This window comes from Hipposideros armiger, unplaced genomic scaffold (genome assembly GCF_001890085.2).
Source record: "Hipposideros armiger isolate ML-2016 unplaced genomic scaffold, ASM189008v1 scaffold_173, whole genome shotgun sequence".
NCBI classification, from domain to species: Eukaryota; Metazoa; Chordata; class Mammalia; order Chiroptera; family Hipposideridae; genus Hipposideros; species Hipposideros armiger.
The window spans coordinates 1,372,340-1,399,166 of NW_017731523.1; the positions used below are offsets into that span (position 1 = coordinate 1,372,340).

Genomic DNA, 26,827 nt, shown 5'->3' on the forward strand with positions numbered 1-26,827 from the left:
CAGCTAGTTCAGTGAAGCTTGATGGCACCCAGGACCCTCTGCTTCTCTGTCTCCTTTCTCTGTCTTGCAGGAACTGAGGGGTGGCTTCTGGTGTTCTGTGTGGCTTCATCATTTCCTTCCTGCCTCTCATCCACTTCATGATGTAATTCTTGGCACTTTTACTTCCTTTGTAGAGTAGGATGTGATGTCATAGAGAAGGGGACAGGGCTATCCAAATTCTCTCAATTGCTGGGAGGAGCTGCCCAGGTGTGCTGAGGGGCCTGTACTCAGGAAGAGAAACAGGGAATCCTCCACAGTGAGTAACCCCACTTTTGAGTGCACCCAAATTTCTGTTAAAACATTGCCCAGTACACTGGAGTTTCCTCTTCAGCTCTTTCTGGATTTAATCAGTTTGCCTTTTGGACATTCCCAGTTCAGCTCAATTTTCCTGCTTTCTCTCCTTTCTCCTCTATCGTCTTCTTTCTGCCATCCTGTGCCTCTCCCTGCCAGCTCCCCTCTTCCTTGCTTGCTTACTTATGTATGTCTGTGTCTACTGACCTTCTGCCCATATCTTTTATGAGAGACCATTAGTAACCCCAGCATTGCCCATCATTTGGGGGGTGATGCCCCCCCTGTATATATAGTCCATGTGACCACAGCATCTCCTGTTAGTAATTCATAAGTATGCACTGCTGTACTTACACTTCTTCTTATTTTGAAAATTCTGTCAGCATTTTTTTGTTTTCATGTCTATTTCTTTCCCTCCCTTCTTTGTGATCTAATCTTTCCCCTTTTCAGCTCTATCGTGCAGTTTCCTTCTTGCCTTTTTTTAAACCAATATTTTTATACTTTAGTCCTCTTCCCTATACAGCTATGCTTATGTTTCTTTTTCCCCCTTTCCCAGTTTTCATTTCAGTTCTCCAGTGTCCTCTGTGAGGACAAGTTTTCTTCTTTTCCAGTGACATACTTGTCACCATACCCTCTTTCTAGCATTGCTTGTATTTCTATATTCTTTAAAGAACCTACCAACTATGACTGAGGGACTGATCTAGACTGGGAAAAAATGGGGGAAATTTCCTGGGAACTAGAAAGGGACAGCAGGAAAGGGGCCCTAATGGTGGGGTGGGGCTGCCCGTATGTAACTCATTGGAAGATCTTAAACAGTACCTTTGCTAGTAACTAGTTGAATTTGACCATGGGTAGCAGGAGGGATCACAGCTATTTTGAACAGATTTGGAAGCCGCCTCCATTTTTAGTTTCTAGTGTACTCTATTAATTCTTAATCGTTATGATCCTTCTAGTAAATAATCACAAATTAGAACTCTAGAATCGTTCAGTTGCGTGGGGCCATGCCTTGTGCGGAAGCTCCTGTGCAGCATCTTTAGTCACCGTGAAGATGTGTGTAGACTTGTCTCTTGCACCCAGAGGTGGTCCCTCTAGTCCCTGTTGGTGAGCAGTGTGGATGCTGCTGTTTACAGCTTTCAATACATATAATGAAGTCCCTGGATAAATAAAGGAGCCTGATTTCCAGGGCTGAATGTCTAGTGCCTGTGGAAATAACTGTGTCCCATGGATTCCCCATACTTTGTTTAAAAGAACTCCCTTGCGCTCAAAACTAACTAGGACAGAAGGGGAGAGGGAGCAAATGGGGCCCAGTTTATTAGGCTGAGGTGGGCTGAATGGGAAGAGGAAGGGGCTTACTTGAAATTCATTGGAAAAGGCAAAAGAAAGGAAACTGAGCTGAACTGGAAAACACACTGTAATGAGTTACTTGGGTTTCTGTATGCTGCTTCCAATTTTGGCCATGAAGGATTATTTTTTCTGATTTTCTTTTAATGTAAAAGAGGCTGATCAAGATATAAGTCCATGAGGTTATTTCGGGCCAGTACTTTGTTCTCTGCTATTGGTAGTATTCAGGCTCCATGTTTCCAAGGTCCTAGAAATTTAGGAAACATTTTAACAGCCTGAAAGCATGTTTTTAATAATAAAATACTAGCAATTTTAATAAAGGAAATTATATGCATTTAATAACTTGGTCTTTTTAGGTTTCACATTTTCTTTTTTTGGTATATACACACACCCTTGTGTGACATTTTTTTGAAGAATGGCCCCTATATGTTGCAGAAATTGCCATAAAGCTCCAGAAAAAAAAAAGAAAGTAAGGTGTCCATTCTTACTTTGGACACCTGAGCTGTGTGATGGGACCTTATTTTGATATAACAGCTCCTTCCCCGGTAAATTTTTAGGAAACATTGCATGACTCACACATGTTTTCATCTTGTATGCTTCCGTGTAATAATCTATGAATCTCATGTTTATTTTTATTTTTCAGGCACTAGAAAAACATCCCAACTCACCAATGACAGCAAAGCAGATATTGGAAGTCATTCAGAAAGAAGGGTTAAAAGAAACAAGGTCAGTATTTATATTTACAACATATCCTGTTTTCATTGATTAATAATTGCCACTAATTGCAAAGCAATAGATGTATCTCGATTTTGATTTATAGTTGATTGTGAATTAAGTAACTATCTACAAATTCCTTTGTGACTGCCAAATATTTGGATGACCCAGGATTTCCTATGAACGGCTTGTTGCCTTAATAAATTATATTAGATGGACTGGTATAGACTGTACTTTGTTAACAAAGAACAGCATATGTGAATTAGCCCCTCGTTGGAGTCACTCCTCTTCCTCTCCCTTATAAGAAGAGATTGTGTTTCTCAAAGTGAATAGTGAAAGAGAAATACTTTTACAGGCTTCGTAGATAGGACCCAGGATATAAAGATGAGCTTACTCAGATAAAATTCAAAGTGCCCGTGAATATGGTTGAAAATTTAGCCCTCTTATATTTAGAACTTCTCTATTTGGAATGTCATTATTAGCTATTGCACCTTTTAAAAAAGACAGCAGTGTTATTGAGATAGGATTCATACAGTATAAAATTCATCTTTTTCAATGTACAATTCAGTAGTTTTTAGTATATTCACAAAGTTGTGCAATTATCACTACTTTCTAATTTTAGAACATATTCATTGCCCTGAAGTGAAACCCCAATACCCATTAGCAGTCACTCCCCATTTCCTATTCTCCCAACCCTGTCGACCACTGATCTACTTTTCGTGTCTATGGATTTGCCTGTTCTGGACACTTCACATAAATGGCATTATGTAATATGTAGCTTTCTGTGACTGGCTTGTTTCGCTTAACACATAATGTTTTCAGGGTCCATCAATGTTGTGTCATGAATCAGTACTTCATTCCTTTTTGTTGCCAAATAATATTCCACTGTATGGATGAACCACATTTTGTTTATAACAATCCTTTATTTTTATCAAGTTTACGGTTTGGGTTTTAGCCAACAGTTTAGGTAATATTTAGATAATATTGCTCAAGGAGGAAAAAAGTTTGTAAGGGAATAAAATAACCATAGAGTTGTCATATACGTGAATGTAATCATCTGTGATACATAACAAATTTCTTTGTATGAAGTTGTCTACCTGCCAGTCACCAAGCATGCAGTGGTTGTAACTTGGTGAAAATTCAACCTGCCGAGCTACCTTTTGCATGTTTTGACTGATATTGAGCTATTACTGATGAGAGAAATGAATATCCTCCTAAGGCCAACTTTTCCTAAAAAATTGGCGGTACCTACAACTCCCCCAACTGTGAAGTGTGCGTAATAGCAGCCTCTGCCTGTTTAAAATGCATCCTTTGGAAGTTCGAGCCATGAACATCACAGTTGAATGGGGCAGAGGACACCTAGGCTCTAATTTTCATGTTTGTTTTAGAGGCTTTTTCTGCCTGTTCTGAAGAAAAGAGACTGAGATAATGTAGCTACTCTGGGTTTGCAATCATTCTTCTCCCACGAAGTGGAGGCAGGAAGTGGCCGGCAGAGCCTCCCAGCTCTCATAGAGGAGACCCTGATCTTCTAAGCTAGATGTCAGTGTCAGGAGTTAGGGAACAAAATGGGGACACCTGGAAATTAATTTTCTCTTTGCTGCCTGTCAAAAACCCTGAAAATATGTATGCTATTGAGAGAGCACTGAAAATGTTTGCGCTACAGAAGAAAAGGGGGGGGGGGTAAAATCTTGATATCAACTCCTGTCGAATGTGGGCTCTGTGCCGGAGGAATCTGCCAGTGCAGACGTAAAAGCATATCCTATAAGCAAACACTTGAAATTTGTTCATTGTGAAATTCTTCTCCACAGGAGTAACTATGCTGCTATCAGTTGTTACAGACCTTGAAATATAAAATCCCTGTACTAAGCGGGGAGGGGGGTGGTAAATGAGGGTAAACAGGGTCAAATAGACGGTGATGGAAGAAGAACTGACTCTGGGTGGTGAACACACAATGTGATGTACAGATGATGTATTACAGAATTGTACACCTGCAACCTATAGAACTTGACTAACCATTGTCACCCCAATACACTTTAATTTAAAAAATAGTTAAAAAATAAAAATAAAATAAAATCCTTGTACCATGGCTCTGAGCAGCATTTTCATTACACTTAATATAACAGCATTATTTCATACTTTTCAAAATGCTGGTCTCCCCAGAATGGTACGGTCAACGGTTTTAAGCATACGTAATTATGCTAACAAAACAAAAAAAACAGTGTCTTTAAAGAGTAAAGAGCAATAGTACCTGTAAGGAATCCACAAGTTGAATAAGCAAAGAAAGAGACCATAGTTCTTTTAAAGTTCTATTTCTTAAAACCAGCTGTACATCGAAGAGCCTCAGACCATGCATTTTATGTTCTCATTTCTAAATTTCTTTACATCTCCTCCCTCCTGTCAATGGGGACCTGTTACTGGTGCGTCTGTGACCCCTCTTCCCTTGTTTTCTAGTTCTAGTGTGCGTATTAGGATCATCTCTAAAATAAAAAAATAAAAGGATATAGATTTTGAGTGAGTTTTGGGTTTTCCTACATGTTATGTATGTCTTAGGGAGCAGATTCTGACATTTATTTTGCCTAGTGTACCGTTTTGCTACCTTCCAAGCTCTTAAATGTTTTCCAAACATTTAAGGTAGCTGAGCAAATGAAGTGTAACTGTATCTATTTTTCTTAAGGAGAGTTACATTTAGAAATTCCGTCATACTAAGGTCACACATAGCTGTTTAATTTCTAGGTATTTACTAATGACGTGTTTTTCAAGAAATGCAGGTACTTGTGATATGCCTAGTTAAATGTGGGGGAGTGATTGTGATGGTAACTTATGTGGCTACAACCTTCTGGAGGCCTCGTCTATGGATGAGAGAGAGGTCACGTGAACAGTCCTCCCCAAAACAAACCCACCACTGTATCTAGCATTCTAGAAGAGAGAAGACTGGGTTTTTAATTCATCATCCTTCCGAATCTGGCTTTAAAGTAATGTCACTCCTTTTAGGTACCCTGGGGGTCCTCTATTCTATGTGCAGGTAGAGTTCCCATAGCTTCACTGTACTATAATTTTGTCCTTCCTGCTGGTCTGTGAGCGCTTTAAGGGCAGGATACCTAACACTCCTGGCACTCAGCACATATGCAATAATTATTTGTTGAGTAAATAATCTTTGTTCCCAAGATGTTAATTTGCTGGTGCTTAGTGATGACTTTGGCTTGCATTTCGAGTTAGAAGCTTCTTTTTAACATTCCATGTTATGTTTTTCATCCTATCCAATAGTTGATTTTAATCAAAAGGAATCTAACAGTTTTATGGGAATTCCATTAAATATATGTGTCCTGATAGTCTGCAGCAGATTATCTGTGAACAAGGTTATTATACTGTTGCTTCTTTTCAAACACTGTAAGTGCTGCTGGTTTAAACATGTAATTTATATTAAAAAAAATACACCAATAGTTTTGGCAAAGCTGATGTGAATATTTGAATGTGTTCCGTATATGTGATATTGTTAATTTATTTGACTGAAATGAAATTCTTGACATTTTACGCTATCTTTTCCTCTTTTCAAGTGACACTTTAAATTACCTACTTTTCAGGAAGACATGATCAAAAGAGGACAAGTTTTCTATATCTTGTTCTGTGTATCTTCTTCATGTTATTGATGAAATGTGTAGTATATGATTAAATTCTATTTGGAAATGCCAGAATGAAATAAGTGTTTCCCATGTGGTTTTAAAAAGGTATATGAATATATAATAAATTGTCAGAAGGACAAATGGTTTTTATTGAAAAATTTATGCCACGGTTTTCTAGAATTTTTTTATGAAAATATATTTTGGTAAGTTTGAATTCCCTTCTGTATAATAGCATAGAAGATTTTATCAATACAATTATACTCTGGTCCATCTATATATTTGGTTTGCTGATTCTGAGTGACTATTTTCAGGCTTCTGTTACTTTGTATTTATGAGTTGTCAACCGTTGATAAAACGTAGCAGTTTGGAATACTTTTCCAATGATCAGAGTCTTAAAGTCGGTCAAACAGCCATGTTGCCTGCACGGAGGGGATAAAAATGTGCATATTTCAGTCTGCTGCTTTTGTGGATAGATATGTGATATGCCTCCTTGGACTCTTGGCTAAACATTCCCTCTTCCTCAGGGAGTTAGGGCGCTACTGTAGAATATGGGCTTGTCTACAGCAATTAAAACTATTTGTAGAAAAGGAGGAGTAACTCCGGTTACCATGTTGGTTTGGCTGACTTTTGGGGTTCCCCAATTTTGCTTTCCTGTTTTTGGTTTGCTTGTCCAAAAGTGATAATTCCTTTACAAAGAGGACTGAGGGATTTTTGATGCCTGAGAATATGTTTTTCTCCACTCATATAATAGTTAAATTGATGCTTCCAAAGAAATGTGCACTTATTTATAGTGACACATCCAGGTTGGAAGGTCAAGGACAGAGGCTTGTAGCACTTACTCACTAGAGCAGAATAGCCATTCATCAGTGAGGCATAATTTCTTATGTGCTGGGGATTATCATTACAAGTTACCTGTCATTAATGTAGCATGAACCGGCATAGGGTTTTCATATTAGTCGATAATAGGAATCAATTTTTAATGGAGGTGAGGCAGTCATAAAATAAAGTAAAAAATAAAACCTCAAAGCAATAAAAAAAAACACCTCACTTGGATTGGGGTAGGGCAATGTTTATGAGGTACGTTTTTACAATCTTACAGATGCCTTACTTAAAAAAAAATCTGTTAGATTTTGTCAGCCATTTACAAAGCAGCAGCCTATAATTACATATCACAGTAGGGATAATTGAAAAGGTTTATAAACAATCTCTGTTGTGTTAAGTTTACTCAGAATATGGACGTATTTTCGATTTTGCAATGTGGAACATGCAATTGACAACCCAAGATTTTTAATTATTCTGGTATTTGGTGAAAATTGTTTATTTCCACTGATCATTCTGAGAATAAATTTGTTTTTAGCTACTTGTCATAAGGCTTTGCATGTTTTCCATTTTGTAATCTTTGTTATGATAGGCTGAAATTAGGATCTCCACTTCGTGCAGTGGTTTATTAAAGATGTTGCATTTTTCTAGGGGAATAAAATGTCAGAAAATTCTATTACCATGTATAGCGACAAACAATAAAATTTCTTGGCATTTCTCTCAGTGAGATTTACGTTTCTAATTAGTGCTATAGGAGATGATTCTTTCTTGCTGCTGAAATGTTTTGTCTAGAGATAAGAAAGAAACACAAATAATTTCTACTGCAAAAATCAATTCTTATCTCCAGACTCCATGTTGGCATCCATCCTTTCAAACTGAAATGGTAGTCCAGTTTGTTTGTGTTGGGTCGTTTTAGAATTACAGTGTTAACTCACAGTGTCATCCCTGCCATTTGCTAACATCTAATCCTTTCATTGTGTAGATGGTGTGCACAGTCAGCTACTTAGAGAGGGATGAGTGAGACAATGATGTTATTAAACAGAAACATAGGACAATCTGCATATGTTTATGTGTGCTTCGGTGTGTACGTGAGTGTGTGTAAGCGAGCTCTTACAATAAATAATCTCTCAGTTGACATAAATTTTACTTGTTGTCATTACTCAAAGTGGAAATCAAAGTTAGAGTCATTCCTCTCTCCTCTACCCCCATGGTCTGTTGGTTCTTAGCCAGTGTCCTTGGCTACTTCCTAGCTATGCACACCTTTTTTTCTTTGTATCCCCGCTGTTTGCCATTCATTCTTTACACTTATAATTTCTTAACCAGATTAACACATTCTCTTCTTATCTGGTCTCTTTAAACACAGTTTCCCCATTTTAAATCCATTTTTTTTTCCTCAAACAAACACTGGCACTTATAGTAGCATTTCTTATCTGGTAAGCCATAAAATTCCAGAGGATATAGTGCAACTAGTAAACTATGAATCAAAAGATATCATCAGTTGTATGTTTGGTGATAATTAGATAAAACTGGGTATGATACTCTTTTCCTAATTACTTGCTGTCTAAATAAATGCGTGATATGCTGATAATGTAGGGTTTATGATATGAATAATGAAAGCTACATTATACCTTCCAGTTAGTTGAGATTTTGAATTTCCAGTCTGCTCATTTCTATATACATTTGTTTACTCCTAAAATATGTCACTTAAAATGTTGTTTGCTGCATTGCATGCTTTTTTTGTACATCATTAATTAGTTTTAAATTAACTGGTATAAAACTGATAAATAAGAATTCATAATTTATACATGGATATAACTAATTGTTTAAAAATAACTTTGTGTTCTGTCATTAATTAAACTATTTTTACTTAAAGTTACTTTTTTACAGTGAGCAAGTGATTGAAATAATTCTTCAGGGGGATGATAAGATGATATATTACTGTGAAAGCATTTCCTGAGTTAAAAAATAATTATGTGAAACATTACTCTATGAGGTCAGATTCCAGCTCCTCAGCACGCCCCTGCTTTGCCTGGACTTGGGCCATTTAAAGCCTTCAGCAGTGGTTCTCAACCTTCCTAAAGCCGCGACCCCTTAATACAGTTCTTCATGTTGTGGTGACCCCCAACCATAAAATTACTTTCGTTGTTACTCTATAACTGTAATTTTGCTACTGTTATGAATCATAATGTAAATATCTTTTTGTTTTCCGATGGTCTTAGGCGACCCCTGTGAGAGGGTTGTTCGACCCCCCAAAGGGGTCGCGACCCACAAGTTGAGAACCGCTGCTTTATAGTCAAGCATCTGATATTGTAGCCGCAGTTGACTACTTGCCTTTCACTGTGAAATGTTCCCCATTATCTTTTCTGATTTGGAAAGTAGCAGTAGAGCCCCACGAGGCATTCATGAATTGTGTCGTGTGTGTGTGTGTGTGTGTGTGTGGGGGGGTGTACTCACACACACTCACATGCACTTCGGATAGTTCTCACGTAGTTCTTGTTCCATGAGAAGCCTATACGATTGGGTTGCTGAATGGGGAGGAAGCACTTTTCAGATAGAATGCCTCATACTAATACACACAACACATTTAGAAGAGGACTCTTCCTGGGCCTCAGATTGAAGTCATATTAGTAGTGATTGGCTTAGTCTGCTCAGGATGCCATAACAAAATATCGTATACTGGATGGCTGCAACAACAGAAATGTATTGTCTCAGTTCTGGAGGCTAAGAAGTCTCATATCAAGAATGAGTGGGGTAGGTTTCTGGTGAGGCCTCTCTTCCTGGCTTGTAGACAGCCACCTTCTCGCTGTGTCCTCACAAGCCTTTTCTGGGTGTATGCGTGCAGAGAGAGAGAGAGTGAAGTCTCTGGTGTCTCTTCCTATAAGCACACTGTTTCTATCAGATCCAAACCCCATCCTTATGACCTCATACAGCTTTAATCACTTTCTCAGAGGCCCCCATCTCCAAATATAGCCACAGTATGGACTAGAGCTTCAGCATATGAATTTGAGGAGGGACACAAAAATTCAGTTCATAATTCAGATCATGATTCAGAATTTGGAACTTCGCATTTCTACAATTCATGCCACCGCATAAGAATATTTCTAGAATTTTTGAATATCTGATTCATCTCAGAATGTATTCATAACAAAATGCTTAATACTATACTGTGATTTGATGTTTTACACACTTTTAATATGTGTTTTCATCTGTTAGTCCTAACATATAAGCCAATAGAATATTTGAGTTAAGTTTCATGTTTAAATAAAATGTGTATATTCACATAATATAAATTGGTTTGAATTTTATTGAAGCCTTTGGTAAAAATAGCTGCAGTGACTGCATATAGCTCTCAAGGCATCAATATTCACTAAGGTATGCAGTTATAGCTATGAAATGACCACTTCTTAATATGCCTTTTTATTTTGTCAAGCTTTCGCCGTTCGTCCAAATAATTGAACAAAAAGTAATTAAGGTGATTTCAGCTTTATCAAGATGTAGGTATAATTTACTCCAGAAATACTGAACACTCTATAAATATTTCAGTGCAGAAATAGAAGCAGAAATGGATATAAAATTACATTGTATGTGAGCCTTTCTAAGGATCCTATGCAGGTGAAAATTGTTGGGATTTTATTTAATTTTTGTCTAAGTGGTTTTATCTCTTCATTTCATTGCTTGTGCCCTTAATTGCCACATGCCTAAATGATTTTAGTTTTCCTTCATTGTTTTGAATTTGACGACATAATTCAAATGCAAAACAGTTGATATGCTGACATGAGGACTTCTTTTTATAGTTGATTTGTTTTTAGAGGAATAAAAATCATGGCATTTTGTTAAACCAGGTTTTCTGAAAGCTACAGTGCATAATTCCTAAGAATAAGTGTTAGTTCTTTCAGGGCAATTAAGGACTACTTATCCTACAGCTCCTGACATGATTATGCAAAATCAAATTGATAGTTATTGACTGAGAGTTAGCATGAAATTTAGGTGATTTTTCTTGGCATTTTTTTGTTTGTTTGTTTTAAAATTAAGGCCTGTTCTGGGTGCTGCACAAGGCTGGTGTTCTGGCTGTGCTCTCTCTGCAGTCTGTTGGCAGTCACGTTCTGGCCAGGTTCAGAGTACACGGGTGTGTCATAGGCAAAGAGCTTTGCCAAATTAAAGGGCATTAATGAAAATAAAGTTGTGGAGATGTAGATATTTTAACAAGAAATTAATTAAACTAATACTGTACTTACTAAGTGCCCTCTCTGTGCTCACTGTGTAAGATCCTGGCGGGGGGCGGGGTGGGGGTTGTGGAAGCTTTAAGGCACGTATTTATTCCATTGACATTTATTAAGCACATGCTATGCTGTTGAGACTATAGAAAGTTGCTGGGTTCATAGATGAATAAAATGTAGTGCCTGCTTTTGAGGATTTAACAGCATGGTTCCAGACCATTCTTCACTGTGTAATTTCATTAGGTTTTTTAACCTCCTCTGAAGCATGTTTTAAGGCCAGTGCATAATGTGTTTTTTATTTTTATTTTTAAATTTAGGAATTTCTAAATTCTCCCTTGAGTTCTTAATAAAAAATGTGATGTCCCAACATGTCACGAAGTGTTGTCTTTCCATCACAAATATAAGCTCATTAAAGTAAGGAATGCTTATCTTCGTACCCATTACTTTATTTGGCATGCAGCATGTCAAGTAAATTGATGAGTAGGGTTGGTGATTAAAAGAATACTTAATATTTTTTCATCATTAACTTATATTAGACCTAATGCTAAGGACTTTACATGAAATATATTTTAAGGAACTTTGAGGTGGGTTGAGGATATCATATTTCCTGTTTTACAGATTGGGAAACTGAGGCAGGTGAGGTTAAGTTACTTGAGACAGTTCATCCATCTAGCAAGTGACAAATCTGAGATTATACATCTGATTCAGGACCCTTTGCATTTTACCTTTTTAAATACTTGTAGCCTGAGCCTAATCAAATTTTGGTTTAAGAGCTACTGGTTATATGTATTAAGTAAATTCTGCCCCTCCAATCCCTTTTAGCAGCTCTTCTGGCTAATTGTTGAATGTCTTAAAGTCTTGCCTGTAGGTAGGAATGTTAAGAGGTTTTCAGTTTATAGCCTAATTGTAAATAGGGTTGAAGGGTGAACAAAGCATTTCCATAACCCATTCAGATTTGGAGGATGCGAAGCCTCAAATGAACTTGAACTGTTATGATTGTCTGACATGAAAAGGATGACTGTCAGTGATGGGTTTATGGATAGCAGCAAAACATATTTGAATTGTAGCTTTTAACTGTGTGTGTGTGTGTGTGTGTGTGTGTGTGTGTGTGTGTGTGTGTGTGTATTTTAAAGAAGATAATGCTGTGAGGGTGTGAAACATACCTTGGGTAGTGGAAGAACCAAGAACTTCATAGGACTCTCACCATTTTGTTGTTGACATTGGATTTATAGATTGGAACTTGTTTCTGGGGAACTCGCTTACTGTGACTGGTCAAAGCATGGTTGGCAACAACATGTAGAGAATCCGAAGGGCAATTGTAGAGGGTGGCAGTTACTGCACTTGTGGAACAACAGAATGAAAATAGATGGGCCTGACTAAATCATGCTTAGGTGGGGGCGGGAGAGGCCAAATTATTAACATTGTTTTTTGGTTTTTTTTAAGAAATAGATCTATGGAAAGGAAAGGAGGCCCAAATGAATAAGTGAATATAGTTTCAGAAGCAGCATTAATGCATTTTTTAGGACATTTTCCTAAGTAGAGAATAATCACATGTACTTTACTGTTGACAGTAACCTGTATCATGACTACTTATCCATCCTTCCTCATCACATCCATCTGTGGTATTTCCACTAGGAGGCATAAAAACACTGCTATTCTCTCTCTTTCTTTTTTTTTTTTGTTTTTTAGTTTTACAAAAGACAGGTGTAAAATTTCCAGGCAGAATGGATTCTCCTTCAGGCCACTGCAGCTAGCATGAATTCATGACTTAGTTCCCTGGCACGTCTGCATGAAATACAACAATTTGTACAATGATTATTATTCAATTTGTTACTTAAATTGTGTTTATTGAAGGTGACCTGCTGGCTGCTATATATAGAAAATGACATTCATGAAGATTTAGAACAAGCTGTTTGCTAGTGGGATAGAGTAGCTCAAATCTTAAATGCTTCAGTGTTAGGATTAGCAAAGATTGCTTTGCAATCCCTCTCTACTTCCACCCCAGCAAGGAAAGTACTGAATCAGGAACACAGAGCGAACTACAATATTTGGAATTACTTAGAATAGTATTTCTTCTTAATTTTAAAAAATTTATTTTTCAGTTACCATTGACAAACAATATTATATTAGTTTCAGGTGTACAAAACACAAAACAACATAGTGATTAGACATTTATATATCTCACAAAGTGATAACCTCAATCAGCCTGTTACCCATCTGACACTGTAATTATTACAGTATTATTGACTATAATCACTATGCTGTATTTTATATCCCCATGACTATTTTTTTTCAATTATAGTTGACATTCAATATTTTTATTTTATATTAGTTTCAGGTGTACTAGAATAGTTTTTATTGCTCACTTCTTTTATCCATCCTTAATATTGGGGATGTTAACTTGATTTTTAAAATGAAAATTTATTTCATTTGCTTTGGTTAGACATCATTCTTTTGAGTCAGCCACTTATAATGTTTAATTTTCAACATTTCATAAATTAGTTTGTATATTGGATATATGATACATTCTTTTTTCATCAAAGAGTGATAAGGAGTTGTGAAATAGTGTCTGTATAATTTTGAGAAGAAAATAATCATCTAAATTTTATATCCAGTCTTTCCCTTACCCCATTTTCAAACACCTGGTCACCGAAGCAATTCCTCGCTTTTATTAGAAGTGTTCCGTGTGATAAGAGAATAGTGGGCTGAATAATTCCTACTAGCTGAGAAATCACACCCTTTGTCAGGGATATTTTACACTAGGGCCATTTTCTGTGGTCACCACTATCCCAATTTCAAGCAACGCTTTTGAGAATTTTATTGAAAGCAAGCTTCCTTAACAAAGGATATTCAGAGCAGCCTCTACTACATTAGGATGCATTCTAAGATGTGAAGGAAGTTTAAGTCAGAACTATAACATTTTGTTTTGGGTTAGGACTCAGCAGATCATATAGTCTTAAAGTTTTATTTTACAGATCAATAAACTAAGGCTTAGAGAAAATGAGTTGGCCACCATAACAGAATTAGTAAATATTTGACCCATCTTTAAAGTTAAAAGAGGCTGATCATTTCAGAATTTGAGAAGCATGTGTAAAAGCCCAGTAGTAAGTGAAGGCCAAGACCATATAGAAAAAGAAGATAAATCTTGTATTCTAAGGGACATGTCTTTCAATTGATTTTCCTGAAGTTATGGGTTTTCATTGATCCAGTCACCCTCTATTATCTGATTTTATTTGCCTTCAGTAGTACATATTTGTAACACTTTTGGCAGGACTTAGGGGTACAAAAGAGCTTGTACTGTAATTTATACTTCAAATGGCAATCTAATATTCTTGATATTGACCTCACTGGCTTCTTGTTACCATTAAGACCTTGCCCAGAGGAGGACAAGGGAAGTGGTTGTGGCTACCTTATGTTCCTGCCTCTGTGGGCTGATGTGAGCCAGGGAACTCAGTAAGGCACAATACCTTAGATCATTTTATTAACTATGCTTATTCCATGTATTCTTTGGAATGCCTGTAATATGAAATGAATGAAGCAAGCAAGGGTGAATAGATTTGCCTGCAGACCATTTAATGCAGAGTCATCTAGCACCCATTGTTCTCTTTTCAGAATTTACCCTTTGGACTCTTATAGCCCATTGTGTTTCTTTATTCATATTGTGATAATATAGTTATGTTTACTTATTAAAATTTTCTCTTTTCTCTATAAAGCATAAGTGGATATCATATCAAACTTAATAACACTAAAATTGAAGGGTCTGAGATGCCCAATAGGTAAATGAAAACATTGTCAAATAATGTGAACTTATAGCAAAAATCTAGCAGTCATTTATTGATTCTTTATTCTGGCACTAATAATTCATTTGATTGTGCTTTATAAATGCATCTTTAGTATAACAATGAAGTATGGAATATATGTAATGATTATTTTATGGACTAAACGAGCTTAAACCCAATACAATATGGAGCTATCAAGTACTTTTGTAATGAAATCATGATATGTTGTCTTATTCTTCACTTTCAATATAATAATATTGATCACTGATCTTTTCACTACCTGGGGTGTTTATATAGATTAAAATTTAAAAATAGATTTGAAAGTCTATTACAGTTCTATATTGCTGATTATATTAAACCATTTGCAATTAATTTAAATATTTTCAGGTTATTTTTCTTAGGTCTTAAGAATTGAGAACCAAGACATTACTTTTAATTTGTATTTGCTTTATAGCATAGCCTATAAACTAGTGAATATGTTTGCATAGGTATCATGGAGTCCCAATATAAGTGGTCAAATCAGATGAAAGTTTATTTCTCATAGTCTGAAGGTAGATATTCCCAGGAATGATGAGATAACTTTGTTATATCAGGATATGTAGGGAGCCAGGGTTTTTTCTGGTTTGCTGGCTCTGTTATCTGTAGAATGTTGTCCTCATCTCCATGAGCTGACATGGCTTGCCACCAAATCCATGTTCTAAGCAGCAGCTGGAAAAAGGGGCACATGTAGTCCTTTTATAGAAATGTTCTGAAATTTCAATGCATCTGTTTTCCCCACGTCCCACTGGCCAGATACATAGTTGCACTTAGTTGAATGGGAAGCTGGAGAATATGATCTATTGCAGGAGCCATGTTCCCAGCTAAAATGTGAGAGCTTGACTGTACGGAAAGGTGGTTATTGGAGAACAACTGCCAGCTTCTACTCAATCTATTTTCAAATTAAATTTCATGCTTGGGCTTGAGTTAGGTTAAATATATATTATCATTTTTGACAGTTGGAAAAAAAGCCCTATATACTTGACTTTATGCAAATATTCCATATATTTTTAAGTCTCTCTGACTCTGCTCAGACTGTAATGACCTTCACCATTTCTTTTCTTCTACTTCCTTCCTTCAAATCCCAATTCAAATATTATATGTGACCTCCTCAGTGAAGAACTCTTTAACTCTAGCTTTAACTCATCATTTTATCCTTGCTATTCCATTGTAACACAACATGTGTATTCCTTTGTGGTAGTATCTAGTAAACTCCCTCAATTTTTTGACTGCAATTTCCTTAAGGGTAGAGTTGATGTCTCATTGATCCTTCTCTTCTCCATGGTACCCTTCATATAATAGGTTCTTGATAATTCTTGATATTTTCTGATTGAGTGAACGGTAATTTTTTGTTCAGCTCTACTTCTGCTTCTAACATAATGTGTTATCCTGGATAAGTCACTCAGTCTTTTTTTGTTGTTGTTTTGTTGTTGTTGTCCTACATTTCCAATAAGATGGGGAAAATTACAACTCTTTATGTGAATAATAAGGCTGTTATGAAGCTAAAATAATTTGGAAAATGTGCTGTCAATTGTAAGATATTGGATTTGTGAGATTTCACTGTTTGCTGCTTTATTAGGAATTTGGGGAAATTAATCAAGATTGAATGGGTTGCCAAATCAAATTTGTATTCTGAGATATTTCACGTTGGTATTCTGGTACACTGGTGCCAAAGGTTTACGTTTCAATAAGAAGTAAATAATATTATTTAATGCTCAATTTTTTTTTTTTACCTAAAATTTCCTGAGAAGTTAGGAAAGGGATTCTAGTTCATTTGTGTTCTTGGCTCAGACTCAATGATAAAATTTAAAACCATCAGAGCCTGGGTTGTTTTAATATGGTATCTGCCAATGAGGGATGTTGGGACTTTAGGATCAGGGATTTTCCTGATTTACAGTATACTAGTTAGTAAATTCTTTTTCATTAAATGAGATGCTTTTCAGAGGATTTTATTTGTAAATCAGGTGTATTTCTCTACCTATCATACGTGGTCCACTTTAGCCTTTTGAATGTACAAAGTTGATGCAGTATTCTCTCTGCTTTCTCGTCCTCCAAATATAAATGTGTTAACATCTATCTCGACAGTACCTGCTGCTAATTATCTAATTGGTATCTTTTGTGGGCAAAAGATGTGTCTCAGAATCCAAGTTTTATTGGAAATTTGATTATGAAGCTTCAAATACACTACATGAAATTTTGGGGAATAGACTGTAGTAAAAAATCACTTTGTTGTCTCTGAGGTGGTCTGCATTTAAATATGTAGGTAATGATTAATTACATGGAAAAAGCTATGTCATTATTTGTGTGCTTCTCTCATTAAGGTTCTCACAGTTTTGGTTTGCGTAATATTTATTGAGTGTTCATAGTATACTAGGAGTTTTTCATTACACTGAAATAGTTTTGCTATCTGTTAAACTATAGGATAGACTATATTTTACTTTTGAGTAGTGATAGGACTTCCAAGATTCTGATAAATTACACATATGCTAATGCCTTAGCGTCTATTAGTTATTACCATCACTGCCAGCCTTAATACCTACTTATCATTTAAGATGCCAATTGTCATCTCCCCTGGGAAACTTTCCCCATAATTCCCAGGTGTAAATATGGTTCCTTCTTTTGTATTCCAAGGGAGGTTTTGAATGTATCTTTATCACAATTCTTTTTGTTTATATGTCTTTCTCTTAACTAAATTCTGAATTCCAAGATAGCTAGTGACATATTCATTCTGTATATGCCGTACAGCTCCTAGATCATAGCAGATATCTCAGCAAATGTTTATTTGATTGAACATATATGACTTATAAACATCTGTAGCTGACCTCTGTATAAGGGATGGTTTGAGAAGACTCTTATATTACTGTACGTGGTCAGACCCTCAGGTTGTACAAGACAGGGCCAGTATGTCAAACATGAGGACTTAAAATTTTATGAAGAAATGCATTGTATGTTGCTAAGCACCAAGTGGACTGTAAGTTTGAGCTAAGCAACCAAATATAATATTTTCTGAGTCCTTTGCCTACGTGATCCATTTATTCTTTGCATTTTCCTTATGAGAGACATGTCACCTTGTATGAGATGCAGTGAAATTGGTGGAGAATGTCCAGAAAAACATAATGAGTGTTGCATTTGGTATAAGTCTCAGGTCCAAACCTGTCTAAGAGGTTTTGGATATTTGATATCAGTGGAATGATTGACTTGGGAACCAAAGTGTCTCCTGAGTGGGTAGAGGAGGCAGTTTATCAGATGGACATCCCCAAGCCTTTTCATTTTAGTACAGACTCAATGAAACTGACGAGGATCAGGTGAGTCTGGCCAGTAGAGCAAATGAAATGGAGACTAGAAAACAAAATCCTGTTAATTTTAAATGGAATATATTTAACGAGCAGTCTAATAAATAGCCATGTACTTGATACAAATAAGAATTTAGGGTAAGTACATAGAAAATAATGCTGCAGTGATATAATCCATTTCATTTTATTTTAGACATATTCTAGAAACAGAGAAACTTGGTAAAAGTTTGTGCTGGGCATGAAAGTTTTAATTTTCAATATTGTATCCGTTTAGGAGAAAAGAGCAAGCAAAAAGGAATTGTATAGTCTTTAATCTTGTCATAAAGGACCCAAGAAGATAAAAATAGTGACTTCTCTTGTTAAACTTTGAAAACTCTATATAATGTCTCACTTTGTTTCTAAAAAGCCTATTCATTAAGAAGTGAGAAGGAAAATTGATATATTTTAAGTCCGTTTGTTCTTGCTTTTTAACATATAAGAGTTCTTGGGCCTCCATTGATCATTTTTTATTCCTGCCACTTGAAGTTGTTATTCATGCAAAGGTTCCTGCTCTGTGTGCATGATTAGCGAGTGCTGTCAGTCTAGAGCTCCGTGATCAGTGGAGAGTCTGAGAATGCAGTGAAGGCGATGGTGGTTAGGAATATGAAAGCGGTGTCACCCTGCGGGACTCAGGAGGGAGAAGGCACGTTTGGAAATACCAAACAGAACTTCAGGGGTTCATCTGGCGTTGCTTTCACATCTCCTGAAAAGCCAAGGTTTTCCTTTTCCTTTTCCTTTTTTTTTTTTTATAATACGTATTGGAATAGTTTGATCTGTATACCAAGTTTAGACTCTTAGCCTTGGAAACCAATATTGTGTTTTCTCTCTTCCCTTCAGGACAAAGTATGTTCCATTTGGGACCACCTCAACTACCTTACCAGGCAGCACCAGGTCTTCATATGCTTTCAGTTTACCTTCTACTATGGAAAGGATCTTTCCCTGAATGTTCATATTTTCACCTTGAGAAGGCGATATATATGTATATATATAGGATGGGTTAAGCAGCTGTAAATAAATATGACATAGTAGAAGAGTGGTTTGTGGGAGTTTTACTATATATACACATATATAATATTTTCCAGTCTGGTTTCAGAACCCGGCATGGCTTGGAGACAGCGTTGGTGTGTATGAAGGATCTTCCTCGAATGAAGGATTTGGGACAACTTTCCATGATGATTATATTAGAGCCTCAGCTGCTTTCGTGTTGGTCATGAGGTGATGCTGAACCGAATGCTTGAACTAGCAGGAGTGGCTGGGATTGCATTGGAGTGGTTCCATTCATTCCTTCCGGGTAGGTACCAGCTAGTGACGATGGGAGCAAATGAATATGGAGGGTCTTCCTGTGTGGAACCCCATCGTTGTCAGTCAATCCCCTGTCCACGTTTAGTGGGTTTGAGAAGACAACTGGACACCCGAAGGCCAGGCAGTGTGATTTGAATGACTGTGTAGAAAGTTATGAGGGTAAATCCCAGATGGACGTCACTCACGTACGTCATTTCTGTTCCGTCAGGGTGACAGTGCAGAATAGAATCTAAACTGAGCAAGTGTGATTTGTTGGAAAGCGAAAATTCGGGAGGCCCTGGTGTGCTTGCTCATTCCTCTGTCTGAATTACAATTTGTGTAAACTGTGGCCATATTTTGACTACACATTTATCTCCACATGAAAAATCCTATTACAATGTTAGCTAGAAATGTTTTATTTTCCTTTCTGGTATGTATCTGAGCTTTCTTCCCTGCGAACATTGACTGCATCTCCATGATCTTTCTTGTGAAAATTGTAGTCTGCTTGTTCACCCTTTTGCTTGGGGCTCTTTTAAGCAAAGTAGCCTCACTACATGAATAAATATTCCTGATGGTGATGACTGATTTTTCCCAGAGAATGCTTTGCTTTATCGTCACTGAGAGTGCTTCATTATTCTAACCCTGTTTCACTAAGAATCAAATTGGGTTGTACTGGTAAGGAGTTTTGCAGCATAAATACTGCTTCTCCTTAAACTGTTCGGGCATTTTAATTTTTTATAGAGAATGTGCTAGAATTTTTTCAATTTTGAACATGTTCTTTAGAAATTTGATGCCTCTTCTTGGCTGTTATTTATTTATGTAATATTTTAGTGATTTTCCTTTAGGGTAATGAAAAGCTTGCTGAGTGTTGAACATGAAGGAAGTTTATTAGGTCTAAGAGTAGAATACAGGTAAAAAAAAATGAAAAGAAGAAACAGATGTATGTGTCTGTAAATATCATTAGAACTGTCTGTTGAATATCATTTTGGCAAAAGGGCAGGAAACTAACATTTATGCAGTAACTGATCAGTGTCAGGCACTGAGCCAAGCAGTTTCTATTTTTTAGCTCATTTAATGCACATAGTAACATTGAGAAGTGGGTGCTATTTGTTCATTCTGCAGATGAGGAAATTGATGCTGAGAGAAGTTAGGTATCTTGCTAACATCACACAATTATAAGTGGAAGATCTGGTATGCGAGCCTGGGTCTGGCTGATTCCAAAGCTCAGTCTTTCCATCACAGTCAAATTGTAGGCTACAGGAAAATGTTAGACTTGAAGTAGGGTGTCCCAAAGGGGGGGTGGGGGAGGGGAAGATTGAAATAAATGCCTATCAGAAGGCATGAACAAACCAAGGAGAAATGAGAGACATAGGAATATACTAGCATAATGTTAGTTTTGAAAATTTCCAGAGTTTTCTTAAAACTCAGTTTAACAAGCAAAGTGACAAGAGGGACACTTTTTGGATCATCAGAGGTTTACCACTGAAGGGATGAGCAGGTTTAGAATTTCAGATTTTATCTCTCTGTTCATTCACTATTTTGAAAATGAAGTAATGATACCCCACATTGAATCCCAGGAAACTATAAAGCTTAGTGCATGGAAGTCTATTAGGTTGTTAGTAATTATGGGATGAGAGGCAGCCTTTGAAGGCCAATACCAGGTGTTTACTGTTTATAAAAGTTTTCGGTTTTTTTAATATGTCTGTGTCTACAAAACTTTTCAGTGTGGAGCCTTAGTTTACCATTGTCTTTCATACATAACATGGTGCTTGTGACTGATAATATGGTGAATTTTTGTGTTCTACTTAAATTGTAATATACTAAAGGTCAGTAAATACTTGTTTTCCTCTTTGGATAAAGTTTGGATCAATATTATCAGCTTTCCTTTTTATGGTGATGGGCACCTTCTCCCATGAGCATAATAGATTCATTTCAGGCATAGCCAGAGAGAATATTGTTTCTGTGCTTTTAAACCGGCATTTGACAATAGAAAGGTACTGTTTCGTATATTAAAGTTGTTAGTGTTATCCTAACATGATATGCTGTTATTACGTATGCTAATGGTATCTTAGAAAACACCGCTTCCAAAAGAAGTAAAGCTCTTTAACTGTAATGATTTTCAGCTTCAATGCTATGTTTTATTTACTCGCAGCTCATGAAGTAACAGTCATAATTGAATTCAGCACCTTAAGATTTCCTGACTTAGCTTAAGTGAAATATTGATTTCATGGAATTAGGTGGCAGGTGCATCGAGGAACTATTTCCTGAAAGCTTTAAGTGGCTATATAAAACCTCAGGAATATTAATTCAGGTCAAATGGGTGGATTGGAATTGTGCTTACTTAAATAAGATGTTTGCCAAATGGCCAGAAGCCATGATATTCCAGGCTTGGTTTTTTTTTAAACATTGAAAAATGAAGGAAGGCAGAAAAACATTTCTCTGATTGTTATATAAACATAGTTCTCTCTAATTTTAGCAACTGTTTAATCAGTTACCATTCGGTTAGTTGATTAAATAGGGCTACAGTTTTAAAATAATTTTTCTCTTGAATTATTACCTTGGCTCACATACTTTTTTTCTTTCCACCTTATTATATTTACATATTGCTCTCCCACTTTATTACTGAAGTAGTTTGGAGGATCTCTGTGTGCCTGGTTGAAACATTGATATTGCTGTAAGACAATGTACAGGAAACCTTAGTTTGTCTAAAGATACATTTCTCCCCATGGGTCATCAAAATGAGCACTTTTTTCCTAAGGAAGATGTTTATTTCTCTAAAACAGAGGCAATACATATATAACATATTAATGATATCACTTTTGGAATTTATTAATATGTATGTGTGTATAATTTTATAGTTTTCCAAAACCATTAGCCTGGAACCATATTACTTTCTTTTTACAGTTGCATTGATCTTAGCCTTCTTACCTTTATTTCACTGTTTTATTCTCTATGGAAGAGCATTATATTAATATGGCTTGTAGCAAACATAAGCATTTCTGCAGTCCCTGCTCTCGACTTACAGCGCTCATGAATCCTATTTCCCTGAGGGTGAAATGAAACAAGACCTAGATGTATTAAATTTCTTTTAGGCCTATTGCCGGATTCTTAGATATGTTTTTAAGTGTCAGATACTAAGTTTGGGGAAGGGAAGGATGCTTAAATTCACTGGTCTTTGTATTTATTCTTCCTTTCTCAAAGCATATTGTTTCCATAAGAGATCTTACTTAGAAATGAAGCCTTTTGTAAAATTCGTTTTCACTTTATAATTATATCTGAATTTCGTGGATGAATTTCGTGCCATCCCAAGTAACTACGATGTTTGAATTTCACAAAACCGTTTTATAGAAGAAAGCTATGTTTATTAAATATCTTTATATGGTAGCACTTCTGATCAAAACAGATGACTGCCCCTGAACAAACTGCCTTGAGAATATAAGTGGACAAAGAAAGAGGAGGAGGAGGGAGGAGAAAAGACAGAAAAATTAAATTGGCATTTGCCCTGTGGTATGAATGCCCATCTTAACAGTAGTGATTGGTGTAGTTATTTTTAGACTTTTTGCCTTATCAAACATTTAAAGGTAAAAATTTTCAAATAGCCAGCAAAACTTTGAGCTGAATTCTTTTGACATTCTGCTGATTAAGGGGTTTCCAGTGAGTGGTAGCAGCGTCTTCTGCAGAGAAGGGGTTAGGAGGATGAGTCAGAAATGAAGTAATGGATAAGGGAATTCTGCTTTTCTTCTTTGTGAACCAGAGAAAGCCATTAAAAATGATGTTTTATTGAACATGTAATGTGTTAGTTGTGTCTGTATTAAGGAAGATACAGACATGATCCGAAATTTAAATATGAAAAGTCATACCATTGGAAAAAAATTACCAAAATTCAACTCTAATATTTCAATCCACTTTTGACAGGGAAATGACTTCTCAGAGTTAGAAGCTATAAAATAAACTACTCAGGGAACGATGAACACATTTGACTATATAAAATCTTATATATCTGTATATGAGAAACAAAATGTTTCAAGTGACATTGGAGGAAATGGTTTTAGTTAATATGCTAGAGGTGTTATATAAACAGATTATTAAAACAAGAAAAAATAATGCGCTTAGAGCATTGTGGTCAAAGGATGTGAGCAGAGGAGCTCCAACCCATAAAACTAGGGAATAAACTGGTATGTGGATAAGCATCGGATCCCACAATAATCATAGAAATGCAAGGTAAAGTATCCAGTGGAGATTGGTTTTTAGTATACCTAATAAATTAATCAGTCCACGCATTTCACCCTGACTCAAGATGATGCTTCCTATTTATATACTACTGGTGAGAGCGTAAACCAAAACATTTCATTTGAAAAGCCAGTAGGCATTATTTGCAAAAGGTCATTACATATCTCCTGAATTAATAATGCCACTTCTGCAATCCTATCTTAAAGTATTCTTGAATATAAGAAAAAAGTATTATGTGCACTAAGATATTCATATCCATGCTATTTCAGTGATAAAAAGTAGACATAATTTAAATGTGCAGTGGTGATATAAGTGGTTCTCCATCTTGGCCACATATTAGAATCATTTGGAAAGAGATATGAAAACCCTGATGCCAGGGCCCCACCCAGAGGTTTCTATTTAATAAGTTTGGAGTTGCCTCAATGCTTGCATTTAAAAAAAAATTCCCCTAACAATTCTAATATTCAGCCAGATAGAAAACCACTCACTTAAAACAAGTTGATAGAGAACTTTTAACCATTTTATGTATATTTATAATGGTTTTGTAGGAGCATGAAAAGGGTGTACTATAAAATGAAATATTGTGATTCAACATTTAGATAAATTAGAGCTTTAAAATAGAAACACTCCAGAAAAATAGGCTAGGAGAAATTTTACAAAATGCTTAGGGTTGCTTTAAGGAGTTGGGGTTTTGAGTGATTTTTCTCATTTTTTCTTCAATTGACAGATATTTTGTAATGTTCTTATATTGCTTTTTAAAAGAAAAACTGTATTTAAACGACGGGTTCCTGCTGGCAAAATCTAGGTAATTTCCTACTTATAGGTTATTTCTACCTATGAATACAGAGATTTATTCTGACTTCTAAAATAATCATATCCTGAAGTTAGAATCACACCTCATATTATTATAATGAAATCCTTCTTAGGATTCTTTTCTCTTTTTTTATCTCGGAAATATTTTCTCATGTAATTTTCCGACTTTTGGAATCTAATAAGCTCAAGTCAGTCATTTTTTTCTTATTCTATTATTTTAAGCTATGCCTGTGCCTATCAGTTTTCACCTTTCTGTATATCATATATATGCTGATGGTTCTCTAGTGGTTATCTCTGACCCCAGCTTTAATTCTGTGATGCGAATGTGTATCTGAATTTTGGATACATACCTTTAAATTAGTAAGTCCAGAACTAAGCTCACCATATTTTTTTCCAAACCCACCTCTTCTTATTTTGTATATCTTAATTATACCACCATTCACCCCAGCCCCTGAAACAATCTTAAATTCCTTATTCTCCCCTATCTCCCAGATCTAGTCAGTTTCTGTGTCCTTTCAATCCCCCTGCCCATATTTCTTCTCATATATTTCTTGACTCTCTTTCTACATTTCTGCCCTGCTGTTGTTGCTCCGGTGAGGTTCTTGTTGTCTTCCCTGCAGCCCAATACTGCAGGCTTCTCATTGACCTGTCTTCTAGGTGTGTCTCATTCCAGATCTTTCCTTATGCTACTGAGGGACAAGGGCATTTCCCTCCTTAAATCTTCTATGGCCCTGCCCTGCATGATGTCTAAGCCCCTTGCCAGGGAATTTCATCTGTGGTATCAAAATCATGCACACGACATGCTGCATACCTTCCCTCTGGAATACGATCTCAGCCCTATTGTCCCTCCCACTCACTGCTCTGGAAATACCAAATAATCATGTTTCCGCACACCACGTTTCAAGTCTGCCCACTTGTGCCTTCTTCATGCTGCTCCCTCTACCTGGAATGACCTCTTCACCTCCATTTTTATTAGATTAGCAACAGTTTCAAGATTGATACTGTCCATCGTTGACTAGAGTGGGGAAAATAGTTACTCTCAAGGGAAGGAATTTGGAAATAACTGTCACTATTTGAAAAGCATTCTTTTAATCTGAAAATTCTACTTTTGGAATCTTGTCCTAGAGAAATAGTTATACGTATTGTCTTAGTTTTTGTTCTGGCTGCTATAATAGAATACTATAGACTGGGTGGCTTATCAACAACAGAAATGTGCTTCTTACTGTTCTGGAAGCTACAAAGTCCAAAATCAAGGTGCCCACAGATATGGAGTCTGGTGAAGGCACATTTTCTGGTTCATAGATGTTCAACTTCATGTTGAGTCCTTACATGGGAAGGGAGGAGAGAGCTTTCTGGGTTCTTTTTTATAAGGACACCAATCCCATTCAGGAGGGCTCCAGTCTCATGACCTAATCATCTCCCAAGGGCCCCCACCTTGTAATGCCATCACACTGGGGATTAAGATTCAACATATGAATTTTGGGGGAACATAGACATTCAATCTGCAGCACATATATAAAGAGAAAACCAGATTCTCTGTGTAGCACTATTTTAATGGGTAAAATTAGAAGCAAACTAAGAGCTAAACAATAAGTGTTACTTAATAATTTAAAAATTATGGTATAACATATTTACTCTATAGGATATTAAGAGCATTATATGAATATTAAGAACCTTCAGTATTCTATAGACTATTAAGAGCAAAACATATTCTATGGGAAAAACTCCCAGTCATGTTATTAAGTAAAAAATCATGTACCTACCAATGTGTAAAAAGTGTTCTCATTTGTGTTGAAAATAAATTAAAATAGTGAACCATAGAGTTGAATATATGCATATATATGAATGCAAATAAGAAAAGCTCTGAAAGAAAATATGATAAATCTTTAATAGTCATCACTTCTGAAACAGTGGGGTATGGTTGGGGGAAGTTGAGAGGGACTTATTTTAACTCTGTGTAATGATGTGCCTTTATACTTTACATATAATTTCCATGTATTTATTTGCTTGCATAAAATGTTTAAACATTAACATAACTTGAAACATGGGAAGAATCTGATAGATTAGTGAGAAGCCAAATTGTGGGGAAAAGAACAAAATCATCAACAATTTTTTATGTTTTGAAAATTTTTTGAAGTACAGTAAAATACCATAGACCAATAACTACCAGCTGGAATTAATAGCTGTGGACATGTGTTCATAGTTGCTTCAATTTCTTTTAACTAAAGTCTAGCAGAAAAAGCTGAAGTTCCTTTGATTTCCTTCTCTTCTCAGGCAATCAGTGTCATAGATTTGCTGTATGCTATTATAGTTCAGAA

General features: G+C 36.1%; 1 protein-coding gene across 1 annotated transcript in view; it reads left to right on the forward strand.

Moving 5' to 3' along the window:
* Positions 1 to 240: 240 nt before the first annotated feature.
* The window catches only part of ASXL3 (ASXL transcriptional regulator 3), a 155,225-nt gene continuing 128,638 nt past the window's right edge, over positions 241 to 26,827 (forward strand). The window contains exons 1-3 of the mRNA XM_019652066.1: positions 241 to 295; positions 2,312 to 2,394; positions 11,185 to 11,187. Coding sequence (XP_019507611.1) covers positions 2,339 to 2,394; positions 11,185 to 11,187 — 59 coding nt within the window. The 5' untranslated portion in view covers positions 241 to 295; positions 2,312 to 2,338. The remainder of the gene's footprint in view (positions 296 to 2,311; positions 2,395 to 11,184; positions 11,188 to 26,827) is intronic.